Source organism: Mastigoproctus giganteus, chromosome 1 (assembly GCF_048544385.1).
Source record: "Mastigoproctus giganteus isolate SK-2022 chromosome 1, ASM4854438v1, whole genome shotgun sequence".
NCBI lineage: Eukaryota > Metazoa > Arthropoda > Arachnida > Uropygi > Thelyphonidae > Mastigoproctus > Mastigoproctus giganteus.
This window is the reverse complement of record NC_143575.1, coordinates 36,306,372-36,329,748: the sequence shown is the minus strand read 5'-3', so window position 1 is coordinate 36,329,748 and position 23,377 is coordinate 36,306,372. Positions and strand designations below refer to the sequence as shown.

Here is a 23,377-nt window from a genome sequence, read left to right as displayed (position 1 = left end):
TGAGTAGACCGGGGTTAAAGCCCCTGACTGCTAAATACGGTCGATCTGCTAACCCGCACTGGACCAGCATGGCAAGTTATGGTCTATTTCCCTCAGCATGAATTGTTAAGGAGGCTTCCATCCTGCAGCAGGTTGATAATGGCTGCAGTTTATATTTTTTTTTACCCCCAAGCTCAAGGAACTTTTGTGTGGACAAAAATTTCTGTCTTTAGAAGTACTAAATGCATCAGACAGCTTAACTTCAGAAAGAAGTTAAATGGCATTCAAAATTATCTGAATGTTGGGAATGGAGACTACTAAATTGAATGTTATGTTATAAAATAAATTTGATTTAAATTAACACATTTGGGTGCATTACTTTTGAAATAACTCTCATGCAAATATAAGAATAAAAGACAAAATTATACACAAGTAGGCTAAACTGAATGATGACACATTTGATGAAGGTCACACCTCGAAACAAAGATGTGAAATATACTTTGGGAAGGCAGAATTGTTGCTAGCTTTATCATCAAATTAAAAATATAATAACAATTTGAGAAATATCAGGCTTTAAAGTAAAAAATTTTAATTGGTACACCTTTGAAACAAACAATTATTTTTGAAAGCTGCACAGTTTAAATATAATCAGTCTTCATTTTTAATGAACATGAAAGTGAAAATTATTTGCTTATTTACTTTTTTTTTTTTATTGTGATTGAAATATACATTATTGCTTTGATTATTATTACATTTTCAGTTTATTCCCTTACTAATTTGATAAAGTAAATTAATATTTGCACAAACTTTAACTCTGAAATTTCATGCTGTTAATGGTTCTCTGAACAGGAAAATGGAAAAATCTATTAGTTTCATGTTATATTTTATGAATGTAACTTTAATTCTTCCTCTTGCTCAGATTACTCACCTGAGGGGTTATAAATTCAAATCGAGGAAAGAATTGTAGCATAGATGTGTGGAAATTCACCTTTAGCCAGCAGGTGGTTGATCATTGGAACAAACTTCCATTTGTTGTAGTGGAGGTCAGCAACTTAAATGTTCAAGGCAGAACTAGACAAAAATCTGGAGTGAATGGATGCGTGAAATGGGAAGGGTGTTTTTTTTTGGCTGATGCTATATAAGATTACTTTCTTACATCATATGCCCTACTAATGCTAATATGGATTCAGATCTGAGCTCTGGGCTGTAAATTGCAAATTGAAATTATTCTCCTCAAATCACCTATATTGATTATACCTAATGACACATATAATTGTTACGTTAATACAAATACAGCCTCTATCAAATGAAACAGCACAATGTAGAAAGGGCAGAACTGTTCAGAATGTTGCGATAGTCAGCTGCATTTATGGGTTCATTGATAATAACCAGTGAACCAAGGCAAAACCAAGTAAAACATTATACAAAGCACATATAGCAGTAGGAAAATACAGTAAGAGGAAAATACTGAGATGAATGAATAATTAACTGGCCAGTCTAACAGAGCAGAAAAAGATGGCATTAGAAAGTTAGCTGATCCATAACACAGCAAGTTGATCCATAACAGTACCACAGAAAAGGTTAGGGCAGCAAAGTACGAGAAAGCATTGGAAAGAATGGGAATAAGGAATTTTTGACATATGTGAATATAAAAAAAATGAATCAGATCAGACCCTTCTGTAATGGGTGTGGGGAAGCCTTAGATAACCCAACTAATTTTGCTGACGAACTGAATAGGTACTTCACATACTGATCTTTACCGATGAAGGATCCTTCACGTTCAGGAGAGACTGTCGGATGAGGCCGAGAGATAAGAAATTAGTGATTTCGAAATTATGGATGATTGATTATCAGAAAAACTTTCGAGCCAAAAGGCTTGGGTTTGGGTTTGGGTTTTATTGGCGCATTAGCTACTAAGGCTATAATGCGCCAAGACCAGGTCATTTATAAAAAAAATTTTTTTTTTTTTTTAAATTTTCAGTGACCTAATTAGTTAGGTCACTATGTCAAAAGGTATAACAAATATATAAAAGCACAATGTAAAAATTTTATATAAGAGTAAAAATATTTATTGTTTTTAAAAAGCTAAAAACAGCAGACACATTGTCATTGTCAGATAAAATCTGACTGAGTGTATACGGCTCAGTCAGATGAATAAAAGCGGTAAAACGGATATTGGTAAAATCTGGACATTCAACTAAAATGTGTCTAATTGTTAAAATTGTGCCACAGGACTCACACATAGGAGGGTCATCCGCCCTCAGCAAAAATGAATGAGTCAAATGACTATGTCCTATGCGGGTCCGGGCAAGAACAACTTCCTCCTTGCGATTCCTGCGCAGAGCCAAAAGGCAAGTAGGGCTCTGGAGTTGAGGGTATACATATATACTCAATAATGGGAGGCAACCAGAGAGTACTGAACCGTTAAGGTTAATCATGAGGAAATCATTAAACTCGAAAGAGATTTATTTGGATTGGAGAAGTACCACCATATTGCCAATACATAAAAGCGATTCTAAGAGTCAAGTAGGTAAGCAACTGGTTAGTCTCACTTCAATAGTAGAGAAAATCTTAGAGGCAATGATTAGGTGCAATCCAGGAATAGGTGGATAGAAATGGCATTATGAAGGACATAAAACATGGTTAATGGAAAATCATGTTTAACTAACCTGGTTTGCTATTTCAACATAGTTATTTGTGAGCTGGATGTAAGAAATAATTTCAACATAGTGTATTTGGATTTTAGCATGGCATTTAACTCAGTTCCTCATGAGAGGTTTCTGTATAAGATTCTACAATGGATTGCTGGGTGGCTGCAAGGCAGAAGGTTGTAATTAGCATTAGGCACATGATGGGCGCATGATGCAAGAAAACAAACTTATATAGCATCAGCCAAAAAAAAAAAAAAATCCTTATTTCACCCATCCCCTCACTCCAAATGTTTGTCAAGTTCTGCCTTGAATCTATTTAAGCTATCAACTTGTACAACGACAGATGGAAGTTTGTTCCAGAAATCAACCACCCACTGGCTAAAGGCAAACTTCTACACATCTATCTTACAACCATCTTTCCTCAATTTGAATTTATGCCCTCTCAGGTGATTATTCTGAGCAAGAAGAAGAATCCCATCAGCATTGAGCATGCGCAAACCATTCAAGGCTTTATACACCTCAATCAGATCACCTCGCAGGTGCCTAGTCTCCAGACTCTGTAATTTGCAAAATTTAAGCCTTTCTTCGTAAGAGCAACCTTTGTTCTGCTCACTAATCTTGTTGCCTTTCTCTGTACTCATTCCAACAGCTCTACATCCTTCTTAAAATGAGGCCTCTAGACCTGTATACAGTACTCAAGGTGTGGCCTGACCATTGCCTTATACAAGGGGATAATCACCTCCTTATCCCTGCTAGAAATATTCTTGTTGTTGCTGCTGTTTGGTTTTTAGGAGCATTAGCAACTAAGGCCATATTGCTCTGGGAATATGCGGTGGTCATTCCCTTGACCTTTCCGCATCCTCCGTATTTAGTGGTGGCGGGCTCGAACCCCGGTCTAATCAAGAAGCGTGTGCTACGCACTGCTGCTCCTTCCCACCTGGCTACGGAGGCACCTAAATATCCTTTTATATCATTGACAAGACACCATGAGCTACTCTTGCAGACCATCTGAACTGCTCAGCTAACTTCATATCTGCCTGCACAATTACCCCCAGGTCTTTTCATTCTCTACCACTGTCAGTGTGGTACTGCAGAGTTGATACATTACTCTCGGATTGCTGTTTCCCATATGTAGTACTTTACATTTGTCAATGTTAAACTTCATTTGCCACAGCTCAGCCCATCTGCTCAACTTTTCTAGATACTATTGCAGCAGTGTACTGTCGTTAGTGTCATTGACAACCCTTCATATCATCTGCAAACTTGGACATTAAGCCTGATATACCAGCATCAATATCATTTATAAATACTGAAAACAACAACGGATCCAACACTGAACCCTGAGGGACTCCACTAATAACAATAGTCCACGAAGAGCAGTGTCCATTGATTACCACTCTGTCTTCTCCCACTCAACCATCCCTTTATCCATAGCAGCAATTTGCCTCCAATGCCATGCTGCTCCAATTTGTGCAGCAGTCTTCTATGTGCAACAGTATCAAAGGCCTTTCTAAGATCCAAATATATGATATCAAAGTTATTCTTTACATCCAGTTCCTTTGTGACTACATCATAGTATCCAATCAAATTAGTCAGACAAGACTTCCCCTTAACAAACCCATGCTATGTCCGAGCTATAACTGAAGTCTTGTCTAGATGATCCTGCAATGCTTTTTCAACCAGTGCCTCCATTAATTTCTGTAGAACAGAAGTTAAACTAACAGGTCTGTAATTAACTGTCTCCCTTTGATCCTCCTTTGTGGATTGGGGTCACATTTGCACAACTCCAGTCTATGGGTGCTTCCCGAGTCCAGGGAAGCTCTCATAATTATGGCTAAGGGTTTGCTTACTTCCTTTTCCATCTCCTTTAATATAACTGGACAGATTCCATCCACCCTGGGTGCCTTTCTTATGTTTAACTTTAACAATTTCTTCTTCACTTTACTCTCAGTTATTACAAGATTATCTAACTTACTGAAAGAGTTTAATACACTTCTGGCATTCCCCTCCCTGAATAACTCCTCGTATGTGAATGTAGATGAAAATATTCATTTAGTTTGTTAGCTACCTGAGCAGGATCATCAACAGTTGAACCATCGATATCAAGTGGACCAATCTGATTCATCCCCTTCCTTCTAGAGTTTACATAAGTAAAGAACTCTTTGCTGTTTTTCTTTGCATCCTCTGCCAAAGATTTCTCATAATCTTCCTTCGTCTGCCTAACCTCCTTTGTAACTTGGTTACAGACCAGCTTATATCTATCATAGGCTTCTGTGTCACATGTTAATTTATATGTATCCCATGCATTTTTCTTCTCTGTCACATGTCTAATTAGTTCATCTGACATCCATTTAGGGCTAAATCTTGAACAATATTTCTTTGTTGGTATGAAAAGTCTAGTAGCTTCCAAGATTAATTCTTTGAATGCTTCCCATTTTGAATTTGCTGTTGGTAACATCATCAGTTGGTCCCACCGTATAGAATTTAAATACTGTCTCAGACCACCATAGTCACCTTTACGAAAGCAAAAACCCTTCCCTTTACCCTTCATGGTAGTTACCTCTTTGAGTAAATCCCACTTCAGCACACTGTGATCACTGCCACCTAGTGGTTCTTTTATCTGCAGATTCTTGATGCATGAAGAATCACTACTGATAAGCAGATCAAGAGTATTACCTCCTTCTAGTTACCTCCCAAACATGCTGCTGTAGAAAACAATCATCCAATAAATTCACAAAAGCCTTGCTAGTGTGTGAGTGACCAGCCCACAAATTCCAGTCAATCTCTGGGAAATTAAAATCCCCCCTTATAAGACACTATGATTTACTGGACACTATTTCTTTGCACAATTGCTCATTATATTCATCAGATTCATTCAGCCTATAACACACACCTACTCTCATTTTTCCTTTCCCAGTGCTTATGTCATACCAAACAGACTCAACATTGCATTGTCCACCAATATCAATTGGATGCACTTCCTTAGATTTTGTTTTTTAACTAACAGCATAACCCCTCCTCCCTTTCTGTCGTCTATCCTTTCTGTACACATTGTACTCCCCAAATTCCAGTTCTGCACTGCTGATAACCATGTGACACCATGTCTCTGATATCCCAACAGTATCTGCCTTTGATGTTTTGACTAGCACTTCCAGCTCATCGAATTTATTAACTATACGCCTAGCATTGGTGTACATGCAAGTATACATGCACCTGTTTCTACTCTTAGTTACCCTATCACAGCCCATGTATTTACTTGTTCCACTATGACTCCCAGCAGTCCTGGAAATCCCCATTGCCTTGCTTTCCAGGCTGCTGCTCAATTGCATTTCAATAGAAGTAGTGCAAGAATCACTTTGACCTCTGCCAGTGGCTACTGTTTATCTATTAGTCCGTGTATACCCCCCCCAAGCTAGCAGTTTTCCACCCCATCTAGTAATTGACAGATATTCTTCAAATTGGTATAGTGTCAGAAGTGTGGAAACCAAGGATCAGTTCTTGGACTATTGTTGTTTCTGACCTTCATAAATGACATTAACAAAAAGATAAAGGGCATGATGTCAAAATTTGCAGATGATGTAAAAACTGGGAGTCAATTATTAGTGCCAAGCAGTGCTCCTTCAGGGTGACTTGAACAGGCTTCAAAAATGGTCACAGTGGTACCTGTGTTTTAACTCAGCAAATGCAAGGTCTTACACTTGGGGAACAGCAACCCCAAAATAACTTATACACTTGGTGGGGTTGAATTAAAAACAGTTGAGAAATGAAGAGATGCAGTAATTATGATACCAGCGGATATGAAGTTCTCTGTGTAGTGTAAACAGACAGCCAGAAAAGCCCATGGTGCCATATCGATGAGTTATCAAACAGCAGCCCACAGAGATGGGGAAGTCATAATCCAACTGTAAGACTGCACTTGAAATACTGTGTCCAAGTATGGACACCTCATCTAAAAAGCCACTGGAAATCTTGAAAGGGTGCAAATACAGGCAACCTACATAGTGAGATCAGCAAAGGGGTGACCGCACAAGGAAAGACTTCAATTATATGGGCTATAGAACTTGGCAACCAGGCATGTTAGAGGAGATCTGAATGAGGTCTATAGGGCTTTGAGAGTGGGTGGTAAGATGAATGAAGGCAAAATTTTCGCTGTTATAAAAGATTCTATAATGGGCCATAAATTCATATTATGAAGAGATTTAGATTAGATTATAAGATGTTTTTTGGAGCCAGAGATTTGCTGATTACTGAAACAGCTGTCCCCACAAGTAGTTGAAGCAGACAGTTTGAATAAATTCAAAAGTCAACTGGATAATTACCTTCGTGAGGAGGGAAACACATAATCAGTCTGTTTTGACGTTAAAAGCATTATTACAAAAGTTTAACGAAAAACAGTCATGCAAAAAGTGTTACGGAAGTGATGTCATCTTCAGCATCCACCAGAAGCGAATTATTATAACTTGTACTGTTGCAATCATACTTATATGACTGCAACAATACTTGTATGATGGCAACAATAATTATCTTCTGGACCAAATTTAATGAAATTTTGCACAGAGCTTCATCTTAGCTCTATGCTAGAGGAAAAACTTTCAAGCCTCTGAAAATTGCAGTAGTTTTTCCAGGATAGTGGAAAATATGAACATGTGATCAAGGAAATTTTCTCACATAATAAATGGGATAATGTGGACATATAGCATATCGTTGGAAAGCTAAGGAATTTAGAAACAGAAATATTAAGGTTTTAAGATACAAAAAAAAAAAAAAAAAAAAAACTTTCGGAAACTGGGATATGTGTTAATTCGAAAACACATCCGGTTTCAAGTCGCCTGGTGTTTTCAGATTGAATGTAATTTTTTTCTTTACAATTAAACTCTGAGGCTGGAAAAGAGTTCTTCACATTTAAAAAAACATTTTTCAACTTGGACATGTCATCAGATCTTTCATAAATACTACACGTAATGGAACTACTATAGATGGCATATTTAGTTGTGAACTTAAAATCTCTTCAATGTAGAAATTATATATCCTACTTTAGTCATCACAGACCAATACTTTCAGTAACCAATATGTAATTATTATTAATAAAATAAAAACATTGTTATATTATTGCCCATGAATTTTATTAATATCTGAAAATTAGAGTTTTTAATAATGCCAAAGACTTAAATGTAAAACACATTAAGTATGCTAGCGGCAGGACAAGTTATGTAACCTGGTACAAATTTTTTTTTTTTTTTTTGTTATCTATTTCATATGCTTTCTTTTATATCATATTTTATATTTTTATTTATTTTTTTTGACAGTGCAGCAAAAGCCTGCAACTTTCTTATGCTACATGATTAGTACTAATACTGATATTAATATCAAAACAGTCCCACACTACTTTGCTACTGGTGCAATACAATCTAGGTCATATGAGAATATAAAAGGTAACAGGGGTCTGTAACCTTTTTAGAGTGAAGAGCCATTTTTGATCTAATTAAAAAAAAATCCGAAGAGCCTCACCTCAAGCTGGGAGAATTTTTTAAGAAAGGGAATAGAGAGGTGTTTTATTAAAAAAAAAAAAAATATATATATATATATATATATATTATTATTAGCTTTATGGTGCAAGGAAGCCTGAAGCTTATGCTGCACCAGCCAAAAAAAAAAAAAAAAAAATTTCTGAATTACCGAGAGAGAGAAAAAGAGAGAGAGAAGAAGGGAATCACCAAGAAAGAGAAGAATGATGATATGCAGCTCAGGACCCTGGGTGTGCCAAGCCCATACTCACCAGATGTGAGCCCCTGTGTGTGTGTGGGTGTGTGTGTGTGTGTGTGTATTGAAATATTATTTATTAATACTGAAAAAATGTAAAAAACATCTAATTAGGTACGAATTAATGTAACTTTTGCTGCTGAACTTCTTAAGTCTCTCAATCAGGAGAGCATGCTATAATTTTCATCTTTAAACATGCTGAGACTCATTGTTCAGATGGTTTCTTGATTTTTTTTATATAGTTTATGTTCAAAAATGTTTGCTCATAGAAATGCATCGAACCAATAACCGAGAAGTCCAAACACAAATATTTTCAAATCTGTGTGTGTCCAGTCAGATGGACTAAGGAAAAATTGGGCCCTAGGCAAGATTCTCGTTCCGGGCCCCACCTAGGGTTGTCACGTTTCAGAAATTGTAAGGGAGGACACAGTTGAATGGGTTAAAAAAGGTCTTCTATTAATAATTTTCTGTTTATACTCCGGCACAACAACCAGGTCACTAGAGTTTACAATAAATCGTCAATACAAATATTTATCGTATTTAGTAGTCACGGGCTTGAACTCCGGTCCACTCAAGGAAAGTGTGCTATGCACTCTCACTCTGGACCACTCTGTTACATCTGGCCTACTCTATTATTGAAGCTGCCAACTTAAATCAAACAGTTCATCTCAATGTACAACAGAAGCATTGATTAAGTAACTAAATCTAATTAATCAATATGCGACTAGCTCTATCTGGTGAATCATCATGTATACTGTGCCTGGCATGGTATACACAATGATTCATCAGATAGTGCGGTATGCAAAGATGCTTTGATTGAATGTTTCGGCGCGAAACAAGCAGAGCATTATAAATTTATTTAAAATAAAATAATGAAAAAATGTATAATAAAACCATTTTACAGGCCCTAGGCAGTTAGTTGCCTAGTCTGCCTAGGCCAAATCCACTCCTGTATCCGGTAAGCTACTCCATGCATGGAATACAATTTGGTCTTGCCTTTTCAATTCATCTATCGCTGCAGATTTGTGCTGGATTCAAAAGGGAAGTCTTCTGCCTCTCCAAATACTCAATTTCAGTTTTAAAGCATTTTAGTCTTGTACTCCACATGCCCTTGATTTTTAAGTCCTCTAACTCCGTTTCAAATTGTGCTTCACCAATTTCAGAGAATGGAGAAAAATTTAACCGAGAAGTACCCACTTCAAGAGGTTTGATTAAAAATGATGTCACCTTTTCCTTCCTAAAATCTACAGCTAAATTTGGTATAGCATTTTGATAATTATCCATTGAAAAAATGGTAAATTAATAGGATCGGGATTATTTTTAGTACCTCCTTGATATTTTTTTAACGTTGGAAAATGTAATAATTTGCCACTTCCTATGTTTCCTTCAAAACACACAATTTTTGTTCAAATGAAAGCACTTCTTCCAAAAGCATAACTGCTGTGTTACCTTTTCCTTGTAATTTCTTATTTAACACATTTAAATGTGAATGTCATATTCCATAAAACAGAATTTTTGTAACCAATCAGGGCCTTCTAGCATTTCATATTCAGCACTATCCTTCTGTCTTAAAAATAATTAGCATTAGCATAGGCATTTGATGCAAGAAAGCAAGCTTATGCAGCATCAGCCAAGAAAAAAAAAAAAACCCCACTTCCACTTCACCCCTCTGTTCGTTCAAAATACCTGTCCAGCTGAGCCTTAAACTTATTTAGGCTATCAACCTCCACCACAAGGGATGGCAGTCTGTTCCACCAACCAACCACCCGCTGGCTAAAGGCAAATTTCCGCACGTCTATCCTACATCTGTCTTTCCTCAATTTGAATTTATGCCCTCTCAGGTGATTTTTCTGAGCTAGAGGAAGAATCCCATCAGCATTGAGCATGCTATGCTTAAACCATTCAAGGCTTTATACACCTCTATCAGATCACCTCGCTGGTGCCTAGTCTCCAGACACTGTAATTTGCAAAACTTAAGCCTTTCTTCGTAAGAGCACCCCTTTGTTCCATTCACTAATCTTGTTGCCCTTCTCTGTACTCGTTCCAGCAGCTCTACATCCTTCTTGAAATGAGGCCTCCAGACCTGTATACAGTACTCTAGGTGTGGCCTGACCATTGCCTTATACAATGGAATAATCACCTCCTTATCCCTGCTGGAAAAATTCCTGTATATCATTGACAATACTCCATGAGCTACTCTTGCAGCCCGTCTGCACTGCTCAGAGAACTTCATATCTGCCTGCACAATCACCCCCAAGTCCCTTTCATTCTCTACCACTGTCAGTGTAGTACCACAGAGTTGATACGTTGCTCTGGAGTTGCTGTTTCCCATGTGTAGTACTTTACATTTGTCATTGTTAAACTTCATTTGCCACCTCTCAGCCCATCTGCTCAACCTTTCCAGATCCTGTTGCAGCAGCATAGTGTCAGTAGTGTCCTTGACAACCCTGCCAACCTTTGTATCATCTGCAAACTTGGACATTAAGCTTGATATACCATCATCAATATCATTTATAAATACAGAAAACAATAATGGACCCAACACTGAGCCCTGAGGGACTCCACTAATAACATTAGTCCACGATGAGCAGTGTCCATTGATTACCACTCTCTGTCTTCTCCCCCTCAACCACCCCTTTATCCATAGCAGCAATTTGCCTCCAATGTCACACTGCTCCAATTTGTGTAGCAGTCTTCCATGTGCAACAGTATCAAAAGCCTTTCTAAGATCCAAGTATATAATATCAAAGTTATTCCCTGCATCCAGTTCTTTTGTGACTGCATCATAGTATCCAATCAAGTTGGTCAGGCAAGACTTCCCCTTAACAAAACCATGCTGTGTCTGAGCTATAACTGAAGTCTTGTCTAAATGATCCTGCAGTGCTTCTTTAACCAGTGCCTCCATTAATTTTCCTGGAACAGAAGTTAAGCTCACAGGTCTATAATTACTTGTGTCAGCCTTTGATCCTCCTTTGTGAATTGGGGTCACATTTGCACATTTCCAGTCTATGGGTACCTCCCCTGAGTCCAAGGAAGCTCTCATAATTATGGCTAAGGGTTTGCTTACTTCCTTTGCTGCCTCCTTTAATATAACTGGATAGATCCCATCCACCCCGGGTGCCTTTCTTGTGTTTATCTTCAACAGTTTCTCCTCCACTTTACTCCCAGTTATTTCAAGATTCTGTAGCTTACTGCTAGAGTTTAATACACCTCTGGCATTTCCCTCCCTGAATAACTCCTCATGTGTGAATGTCGATTCAAAATATTCATTTAGTTTGTTAGCTACCTGAGCAGGATCATCAACAGTTGACCCATCAATATCAAGTGGACCAATCTGATTCATCCCCTTCCTTCTAGAGTTTACATAAGTAAAGAACTGTTTGCTGTTTTTCTTTGCATCCCTTGCCAAGGATTTCTCGTAATCTGCCTTCGCCTGCCTAACCTCCTTTGTAACTTGGTTGCATATCAACTTGTATCTATCATAGGCTTCTGTGTCATGTGTTAATTTGTAAGTATCCCATGCATTTTTCTTCTCTGCCATATGCCTCATTAGTTCATCTGACATCCATTTTGGCCTAAACCTTGAACAATATTTCTTAGTTGGTATGTTAAGCCTAGTAGCTTCCAAGATAAGTTCTTTGAATGCTTCCCATTTTGAATTTGCTGTTGGTAACATCATCAGTTGGTCCCACTGTATAGAATTTAAATACTGTCTCAGTCCATCGTAGTCGCCTTTACGGAAGCAATAACCCTTCCCTTTACCCCTAATGGTAGTTACCTCTTTCAGTAAATCCCACTTCAGCACACTGTGATCACTGCCACCTAGTGGTTCATTTATCTGCAGATTCTTAATGCATGAAGAATCACTGCTGATAATCAAATCAAGAGTATTACTCCCTCTAGTTGCCTCCCGAACATGCTGATGTAGAAAACAATCATCCATCATCCAATAAATCCACAAAAGCCCTGCTAGTGTGTGAGTAACCAGCCGCCAAATTCCAGTCAATATCTGGGAAATTAAAATCTCCCATTATAAGACTCTCTGATTTACTGGCCCACTCTATTTCCCTGTACAGTTCCTTATTATACTCATCAGAGTCATTAGGCCTATAGCACACTCCTACTCTCAATTTTGATCTCCCAATGCTTATGTCACACCAAACTGACTCAACACTGCACTGTCCAGCGATGTCGACTGGCTTCACTTCCTTGGTTTTTATGTGTTTCTTAACTAATAGCATAACCCCTCCCCCCTTCCTATCCTGTCTATCCTTTCTGTAGACGTTGTACTCCCCAAATTGCATTTCTGCATCCCTTATATCTGTGTGACACCACGTCTCTGATATCCCAACAATATCTGCCTTTGATGTTTTCAGCAATACCTCAAATTCATCAAATTTATTTACTAAACTCCTAGCATTGGTGTACACGCAAGTATACCTGCACCTGTTTCTATTCTTAGCTACCCTAACACAACCCATGTGTTTACTTGTACCGCAATGGCTCCCAGCAGTCTCTGAAATACCATGCATCTTGTTTTTCAGGCTTCTGCTCATTCTAATAGAAGCAGTGCAAGAATCTCTTTCACCTCTGCCAGTGGCTACTGTCAATCTATTGGTCTTTGTCTCCCCCCAAGCTAGCAGTTTTCCGACCCACCTAACACTGCCTCGATAGCATCAGCAAATATTCTTGCACCCTTTCTATTTAAGTGTATCCCATCCCTGTAGAAGCAATCTCTCCTGTTAACAAGTACAGTCCAGGCTGAAAAAAATTCTACCCCTTGAACCTTGCACAATCTTTCCAGGGCCAAATTGATCGACAAGGCTCTCATCATATACTCCCTCCTATCGTGTCTGGGTTTGTTAGGAGCATTATTTGGTTTGTTAGGAGCATTAGCAACTAAGGCCATATTGCTCCGGGAATATGTGGTGGTCATTCCCTGATAATTTCACTTCATCAAGACAAGCATCAAACTGCATCAAGACTGCACCTCTAGAAAGCCATCTAATGCTGTTATGCATAAGAAGGTCAGTATATTGACAATCAACTTCACCGAGAAGATTCACAGAACTGTCAATGATATAGTGGTCTTCCCATTATTTTATTGACTGTCTTTATGACCAAATAAATCACTGGGGGAATAATTAATGTGTGGCACCATTAGCATTTTTTATCTTTTTTCTTTTAACTTGTATTATGCTCTACTGTTTATTCCGGTGTATAAGATGCACCACAATTTTAGGGTGAATTATTTTTAGATAAAAGGTGCGTGGTATACGGCGCCTCCGTAGCCAGATGGGAAGGAGCAGCAGTGATTAGCACACGCTTCTTGATTAGACCGGAGTTCAAGCCCCTCACCACCAAATATGGAGGATGCGGAAAGGTCAGGGAATGACCACCACATATTCCCGGAGCAATATGGCCTTAGTTGCTAATGCTCCTAACAAACCAAATAACAACAACAGCGTGGTATACACTGAAAAATACAGTATTCTATACAAAACTAATACAATTCTGTTATAAAAATCACCTTTTACAGAGATAAATAGCTTAGTTATTTGGCGAAAATTTCAACTTCCAAATTTGGAACGAATTATCAAAAAACAGTGTGTTATTGGGTTCACATTACGATGGTGTCTCTGGAACGAATTAATATCGTAAAGCGGGGGTCCACTGTATATCAGTAACTCATTTATTTAAGGCTATTGAACAATATATAGATTCCATTTGCCTTGTAACTACAGGTTGAGGATGTAAAATTCAGTTGGAAGATTTTTCTTGCATGACTGTATTCCATTGGCAAAAATGGCCCTGTGCATTGAGAATCCTCCACGAGGAGGATTCCAAGTTGGATGAATAATGAAGTTGCCAGCTTACTTGAGCAGAAAAAGATGGCATGGAAAAGTCACAGAGCAATAAAAAGTACTGAAGCCTATAACAGCTACAAAGTAATCTGTAATAGTGCCACAGAAAAGGTTAGGCTGGCAAAGGCAGATTATGAGAAATCGCTGGCAAAGAGAGCAAAGAGTGGGGATAAGGAATTCTTCACATATATAAGTGCAAAGAAGAGAAGGACAAACCAGATTGGAACCCCATGTAATGGATGTGGGATAGTATTAGATACCCCAGCTGATGTTGCAGATGACAACAGTTACTTTGCATCTATATTTACAGAAGAAAAACCCTTTATATCAAAGAGAAATTATTGGAGTGAAGTTGAAAAATATTTAATTAATGACTTTGAAATTTCACATGATTATTTAATGAAAAAAAACTTTCAAGCCTACAGGCCAGTAAGGCTCCTGGGGTTGATGACATATAACCTATAATCTTAAGGGAGGCAGCAAGTGAGTGCATAGAACCATTGAGGCTAATTATGAGAGAATCACTGGACTTGGGAGTGATTCCACTGGATTGGAAAAGTGCCAATGCATCTCCAATACATAACGGTGGTTCTAAAAGTGAAGTGGGAAATTACTGGACAGTCAGTCTAACTTTATTAGTGAAAATCATGGAGGCAATGATTAAGGGTAGAGTTCAAGATAGAAATGGAATTCTAAAGGATACTCAGCATGGTTTTGTTAAGGGAAAATCATGTTTAACAAATCTAGTTATCTATTTTGACAGGGTCACTCATGAGCTGGATTTAGGGAATAATTTCAACAGTGTTTATTTGGAATTCAGCAAAGCATTTGACTGAGTCCCACATGAGTGGTTACTTTATAAGCTGGAACAGGTTGGAATCACAAGGAAAATCCTTAGATGGATAGCAGGATGGCTTAAGAACCGGAGGCAGAAGGTTGTGATAAATCGTTATTCCCCAGATTGGGTTGATGTAAGAAGTGGGGTTCCCCAAGGATCAGTATTGGAAAATTGTTGTTTTTGATTTTCATAAATGACTTCGATGAAGGGGGGGTGTGATGTCTAAATTTGCAGATGATGTAAAGATTGGTAGAGTAGTTAATGATCACCGTCAAGCAGAGCTTCTTCAGAGTGACCTAGAAGACTTCAGGGATGGTCAGAAAAATGGCAGCTATGCTTTAATCCAGCAAATTGTACAGTATTAACACCTGGGGAACAGTAATCCCAAAATAACTTATACACTTGGTGGAGTTGAACTAAAGCCAGTAGTGGAGGAAAGGGTTTGGGTGTTAGGATACAGTCAGACATTAAGTTCTCCAAACATTGTAGACTGGTTGCAAGGAAGGCCCATGGTGTCCTATCGATGATTTATCAAACATTTGCTAGCAGAGATAAGGACGTCATAATCCTATTATATAAGGCTATTGTTAGACCACACTTGGAATATTGTGTTCAAGTATGGAGACCACACCTAAAGAAAGACATTGAGCTTCTTGAAAGGGTCCAAAAACGGGTAATTCGTCTGGCGAGATCAGCAAAAGGGAGTATGTGAAGAAAGGCTTCAAATATGTGGGTTGCAGAGCTTGGAAACTAGGCACCTTACAGGAGACTTGATTGAGGTGTTAAAGGCTCTGAGAGGCATATTTAAAATAAATAAGGGTGAAATTTTCATGGTTATAAGTGATTCTAGAATATGGGCCATAAATTCAAGTTATGGGGGGAGATGGTTAGATTGGATTGCAGGAAGTTTTTATTTTAACCAGAAAGTTATAAATTACTGGAATAAGTTATCTATATGGGTAGTAGAGGCTGTCAGTTTGGGGAAATGCATAAGTTGTCTATTTCCTTTTCTTTTACTATTTTTTTTTATTTTCTTATTATTATTTTTTTATTTTTTTTTATTATTATTTTTTTTATGGCTGATGCAGCATAGCCATAGGCTTCCTTGCATCATGTGGCCATTGCTAATACTAATAAGCATACTGAAACAAATCTTGTACTACCAACAAAACATAAAAATATCAAATAAATCTTTATTAAAAATACAGTGAAAATAAAGTAAAATGAATGGAAACTTCGTAAAGAATAAGATAAAATGATAATAAAATTAAATGAAAGTGATAAAAGTACTACAAGAGATAAAAAAATATACAATAAGAAATTTTAAGTGCAATGTGCTCCTTTATCAACTTTGAAGACAAGAAACAAGACAAAAGTAGTATACAAGACATGACTACATCTCACGTCATACTACATGTATGGCTAATACTACTGATGTGACATCATACTACTCATCTACAAAGTTGATAAAGGAGCACATCACTCCTAAAGCTTCTTATTGTATACAGGATTCCAGTTATTTGGACCACTGGTTAATCAGGGCAGCCGTTTATTTGGGACAAATCTTAAAAGAACAGAACCTACTCAAGATTGTCTCCGACCGGACCACATGGTCCAGTCGGAGACAATCTCAAGTTGGATTTCTGGAGGTAACAATCATAAAATAATGTGAAGTTTCCAGTTTATTGGGCTTTTCTGTTAGTGCAATCTATTATAAATGGGTAGTAAACTCGATCTTATTGCATTTGCGATAATACTGATAGCCGGAATTCTGTGGGTTTTTACGTTATTATGGTGAAATGTGTTTCCACTTCCCTGAAATCTTCAATCATATAAAAAACAAATTTTCAGAATCTTCTCTTCATTCCTATTTTTTAAGCCTCATAAACTTGTTAATCCTATCTCACTTGCACATATTGTATTAGTAGTAATTTGTGCATGCCGCGTTCTTTGTTATTGATTACTTATCGTCATTTAATAGAATTAGACACAGAGTACTCTGTGAAATTAAAATTCAATTTACAAACGTGATCACAATGACCGGAGCTCACTACATATCGTATAGCAGACAGTATTTTATTATGGAGAGTCCATCGTAGCATGATTTGATCGTACAAGGAACCAATTGTAAAGCAGGGGATGACTGTATTTTTAACTATTTATGTGGAACTTCGCATAATTGGGACAGCCGCTTAATCGGGTGAAAGTGCACTGGTCCCACTGTGTCCAAATAACCACAATCCATTGTATTTGTTTGTTTTTGATCGCTTTTAGTACTTTTATCAATTCTAATCTTTTTAATTTTCTGTATTTTGTAATTTATTTTCACTTTATTTTTAATAAATTTTTATTTTATATTTTTACATTTCATTGGTAGTTATAAGATTTGTTTCTGTATGACTGTATTCCATTAAGAATGCATGCAGTATATAAAACAGAATTACCCAGACAGTGTTACTGAAGCAGAAAACTCAACATGAACACTGGTACATTTGATTGCATTTAGTGCCAATGACAGCTAGGTGTTTACAGTGGTTCAAAAAAATGTTTATTTTAGCCATATGTGGGTATGAAAAGAAAAGCTTATGTTATTCATATTAACCAAAGAAGAGGTATCTGTACTTTTTCCACAGCACTGCATCTCATACATTGTCAATCCAGTAGCAAGACATCTGTGACTGCCCAAAGAACTCCTGGTTTGTTCCTTTTTTGCAGTGCTCAAATTGTGGATAAGTTCCATTTTAGTGTTTACTTTGCTAAAATGGAAGTTTTTGCTATTTAAGCATATTTATTTCTTTTCGTTATAATAAAGCTTGCATAGGTAGCAACAGTGACTATGACTGCTGGTCTTTCACACTGTGTGGGAAATGCCTGGGTCTTCATCCTCATCTGGACAGGAGATTGTTTTTTGTCAGTTCCCTCTCCATACTGTGAAAGAATTATGTCAGTCTGGGATAAGAGATGCATAGTTTTAATCTCAAAATTTGTCTTTTACATCCTGCCATAGACTGACCACAGAAAAGACACTGATGCTTCATGACTGTCAGTATTTATTCCGAACAGTTAAAGTAAATTTTGTTATTTTCACTATATTAACACTGAATTACAAACAGTTTAAGACACTGCAAAACTTAAAATAAAGCTTATTCCTGTATTTTAATACCAATTATTTATTTTTGGAACAGAATTATTCTAGTTTTCTGGAAAACACTATGAAATTGAATTTTTTTTTTGTATTTTACTTATTACAATACAGCATTTCTTTCACATTTATTTTACAAGAGCTACACAAGGAATTCCAGGTAACAGAGAAGGTTACAAATTAGAAAACCTTTGTGAAGCACAAAAAAAATACACAAAACTAAGGAACCTACCCATTTCATCTCTTGGTCCTTCATAGCTATATTTAATTCCCTTTCTAAAAATCATTAACGTGGGCCACCCATGTGCATCATACTTATCAGCCAAGTCTTTTTCTGCAGTACCATCAATTTTTGCAAGAGGAATAGAAGGTGAAGACTTCTTTAAAACTTTTGCTGCTCGCTCATATTCTGGGGCTAACCTCTTGCAATGTCCACACCTTAAATAAAAGGAGTTTTATCATATTAATTTTTGACTAGCTATGCAAAGGGAAAAACATTTTCTATAACTTATTAAAAAACACCTTAAGTTATCTGCAACTCAAGTTCTTTAAAAGGGCATAACTTGTGGAATATCTACTTAGTCTAACTTCGGAGATTCAATGATACAATCCAAATTTTTCCTGATAACATACATCTGCTTTTTGAGTATGGCACTCAGAGAAGTAAAGATTACTAATCAACAGCTATTATTAATTACTGCTTATACCTTGGTTATAGGCCAAACTATGGAACTTATGCAGTATACATTAAAATAAAAATAATAATCTACCTACTTTGTGGTTTTTGTAATATTATAATACTCTTGTAACTAACAAAGATAATAACAATCTTGTTTCAATATAGCAGATCGAAACAAAATTGAACTGTTAAGTATAGAAGTTTTAAGTGATGTTGCTTATAATTTCAGTGCCTGCCTTCTTGAAACAAGATGACTAATCGAAATAAAGTAGTCTGTTAGGATACTATAGTATCGGATTAAACACTTTTATACAAATACAAAAATTGCTGTTAGCTGCAACAAGCTATGGCTGAGAATTAGCACCTCTCAAGTATAACTTGCCGCAGCTAGCAGTAATTTTCATATATGACACACCATTACTTTGATCACATTGCACTTAACTTATATTTTGATACTTTAGTATCCCACCTCCCACAAATTTGGCATCCATCAGATTGTAAATACACAAGTTCCAATGGGACTTGCATGAGTGGCAACCATCCTGTTTCAAGACTGCAAATAAAATTAAAAACATCCCTATTGGTACAATAAAACCTGTGAAGTCGTCTGTCTATTATAATTTCAGTTTTATAGAACCAGCAAAATCATATTAATATGGCCAACCCTCTAACTTGTCTACCATCTTGAAATTTGTGCTATGATGTTAAATTTATTTTAACCTTTGTTAGCCACACAAATGAAGAAGTTTTTTTTTTGTATTTTTTTTAAATTTAATGCCATTAGGAATACATTTCAGAGTGAACATATCACTGTCCAACAGGGGAGAGGGTGACAACAAGGATAGTCACTTGCAGTAATGTTATAAACTGTTATGAAAATTTAACCCTTTTTAGCAGCATTCACATCTATGTATGTGTGCATGCATAATGTGCCTATTGCCTTCAAAGTCCATCCCCGCTCCCAGTGAACAGATTTTCACAAAATTTTATATTTGGGCCTTTTAACAATATTTGTTGGGCCATTCCAAATTTCATTAAAATCAGATAAATAGAAATTAGTTCAATTTTTACATGAATTTTTTTTCTTTTTTCATACAGAAAAAAGGAAAAAAAAAAAAAATGCACCTGAAATATAACATACTGTGTACCTTAACTTGTTTTAAAACATACATCAACTGTTACTAGAAGAATGATTTATTTTTTCAGTCTTTTATCGTAAAAAAGAATTTCAATGAACAATTTAGACTGCAGCTGAATTATAAGCTTATAAATATCAGGGTGCAAAACAGATCTGAATTTACAACTTTTGAAAAATCATGCTTATAATCAAAATAAAGTAGAAGCCCTATAAATAAAATAATTTTAAAAATAATAAATAAAAAAAACTGGTGTTACTAACGTTATCCAGATATTTTATTTCTACAATGCTTGTTGGCAGCAACAAGAAAAAACATTTATTAAAAAAATAATTCAAAAACTAAATGGCATGTTATTTAGTAAAATTCTTGAACATTAAAAGTATCTTTTATTTCATTTTAATAATTAAACATCTGGTAACAATATGTTGCATATTGTTATCAGATGTTTAATTATTGACAATATGTTGTGATTTTATATCATTCAGGAACAGAGAAAGTAGTTTATTTTTAGAGATAACATCTCCTTTATAAGACTGTCCCAAGATTGAGCAACACTCAGTTCAAAAATCAATTCAAACCTTCAGAAATCTATAGAAAAATAAAGAATAAAACAGCATCACTTCATTATCACTCCTCAGTTGGAGGGGGAGGGGGTGGCAAAGAGGAAGTCACCCAAAGCATACAGTGAAATGAAATAGTGAAACACATATTGATGGAAGAAAAGGTGATGAGTGAGTACAAATGTTTATAAAATTGAATGAACAAATTGTAGAGGATTTGCAAAGTCCCGACATATCTGGTATTCCCATTGTGGCCAACAATACTACCAGCATAAAAGTTGGTTGGCTGTTTCAGATTTTGTGCTAAGGGAACTAAGACCGTAGGGAGACAGTATATTATATCTGTAAAGTGCATGTGTTCCATGGTTGGTTTACCCATTTTGAAGGAACAAAAACTAGAATTTCCAGGAGAAGCCATGCAACTTGCATCCAAGGCTGACTAGCTCGGCATATATAGTATCAAGAAAGTTCATAAAAGTTTTCCCCATCTGGATAAGATTCAACCCCAGACCTTTTCCACATAGTGTGGAAGGGGAGTGATTATACTGCTGTTGCTAACCATGAGGGCCCAGCATAAAGAAAGTTATTTTGGAAAAAGAAACAAAAATAACTTAAGTTGTATGTCAATATTAGACAAGATATCTTTCAGGAAAGTTTTTTCAATGGGATCAAAAGTTTTTCATTATCCAAAATGGAAAAAACATGTCTGAATTCTTGCAAAAAAGTTCTGGAACTCTCAAACAGAAGGTGGTTAAATTTTACTTTATACTGTTATTGAAAAGAATCTTGGATTCACCATTATGATTCAAAAACAATTAATGAAATGGAAAGAGACAATCACTGTTATCCAAGTGAAAATTCAACCCTCTGAAAGTAGTTTTACTTGGGGTTTTTTTTTTTTTTTTTTTAAATCAATCTGATTATATAATTATTGATGTTTTAGAGAAAAATTACAGAATAAAGAGCAACTTTTATTGTAATCTCAAACAAACTTAATCCCCAGTATCAAAACAAAGATACGGGTATGATGAGTAAAGGAGTTTTGTTGCAGCAAAGATATTGTGGGGGGGGGGGGATGAACTGTTTTATATTTATATATCTTTTATTTAAACAATATATCCTTTTGTTTTTGTTCCCTATTATTTTAAACAACTCCCCTTTACAATATATATCCCCTTCATAATAACTCCCCACTTGCGCATCTGACTATTGCTTCACAGAAAATTCTAAGTTCAAGGGGAAAGCTCCTTAATGTGTTTAGTTCCCTTTGGATAGGTTTGTACTCAGAACAACAAAAAACACACAAATGTTGTATATAAAAAAAATCAGTTTATTAGACATATTTACATGGGCATAATTAAAACCAAATAATAATTGAATTCATACATATGACAACATGATTTGGTCTCACCTACATGTGTATATATACATCATATTCATACTTCAGTAAAAAATCATCAACAAGCTAATATCAATCCCTTCCTTTGTTAATATATTTTATCCTGCATCCTCTAAATACCATTAGTAAAACAATATCATTTCCATTCTATCCCCTTCTACATATGTTTAATACTGCATCAGTTAAATACCATTAACAAGAAATATCAATTCCATCCATTCCTTTCTACGTATACTTAATACTGCTTCATTTAATTACCATTAATAAGAACCATCAATTCCATTCTATTCCTTCCTACATATTTAGTACTGCACCAATTAAATACTATTAACAAGAAATATTAATTCCATTCTATCCCATCCTACATGTATAATACTGCATCAGTTAAACAAGAAATATCAATTCCATTCCATTCCTCCCTACATATACTTAATACTGCATCAATTAAATACTATTAACAAGAATTATCAATTCCATTCCCTTCCTTTCTACATATACTTTCTACTGCTTCATTTAAATACTATTAACAAGAATTATCAATCCCATTTCCTTCCTCCCTACATATACTTAATACTGCATCAATTAAACAAGAAATATCAATTCCATTCCATTCCTCCCTACATATACTGCATCAATTAAACAAGAAATATCAATTCCATTCCATTCCCTCCTACATATACTTAATACTGCTTCATTTAAATACCATAAGAAATATCAAATCCATCCATTGCTTTCTACATATATTTAGTACTGCTTCGTTTAAATACCATTAATAAGAAACATCAATTCCATTCCATTCCTTTCTACATATACTTAATATTGCTTCATAAGAAATATCAAATCCATCCATTCCTTCCTACATATATTTAGTACTGCTTCATTTAAATACCATTAATAAGAAACATCAATTTCATTCCATTCCCTTCTACATATCATATATCCAACATTCTAAATATCTTATATCTAATAAATTTCTCCCTTTTTAATGTTCTTCCTTCCTGATTCTTCCCTAAACTATCTTTACAATTAGTTATTTCTAAAGTCCTGCTGAGCAAATTACTGGGTTTCTACAGTTCTTTGTGTGTAAAGGTACTATGTACTACAAACTAGCGACTTACTTGTAGAACTCGGCGGGGCGTCATCTTTCATTCTTCCTATCAGGTACAGCTTATCTTCACTATCTGGGGCGGCGTCTTACTATTCTTGAAGAATTAGGCACTGGTAGTGCTGCTGCCAGGTAGGTTTCGGCTCCATTTTATTCAGCCCGCTTGATGCACCTCTCCTGTTTCGGAATGGCTACTATCATGCCGGTCGGGGTTCCGATTCTATCCGATTCCAGCACTTTGCTTTCCAAGATTTCAGGAAT

At 36.1% G+C, this 23,377-nt stretch overlaps 1 protein-coding gene across 1 annotated transcript in view; it reads right to left on the bottom strand.

The window, feature by feature from the left end:
* LOC150090705 (protein disulfide-isomerase A4-like) overlaps window positions 1-23,377 on the bottom strand; it is a 133,802-nt gene that overhangs the window by 46,808 nt on the left and 63,617 nt on the right. Inside the window, exon 5 of the mRNA XM_090369889.1 lies at window positions 18,467-18,672. Within this exon, the coding sequence (XP_090226015.1) occupies window positions 18,467-18,672 (206 nt within the window). The remainder of the gene's footprint in view (window positions 1-18,466; window positions 18,673-23,377) is intronic.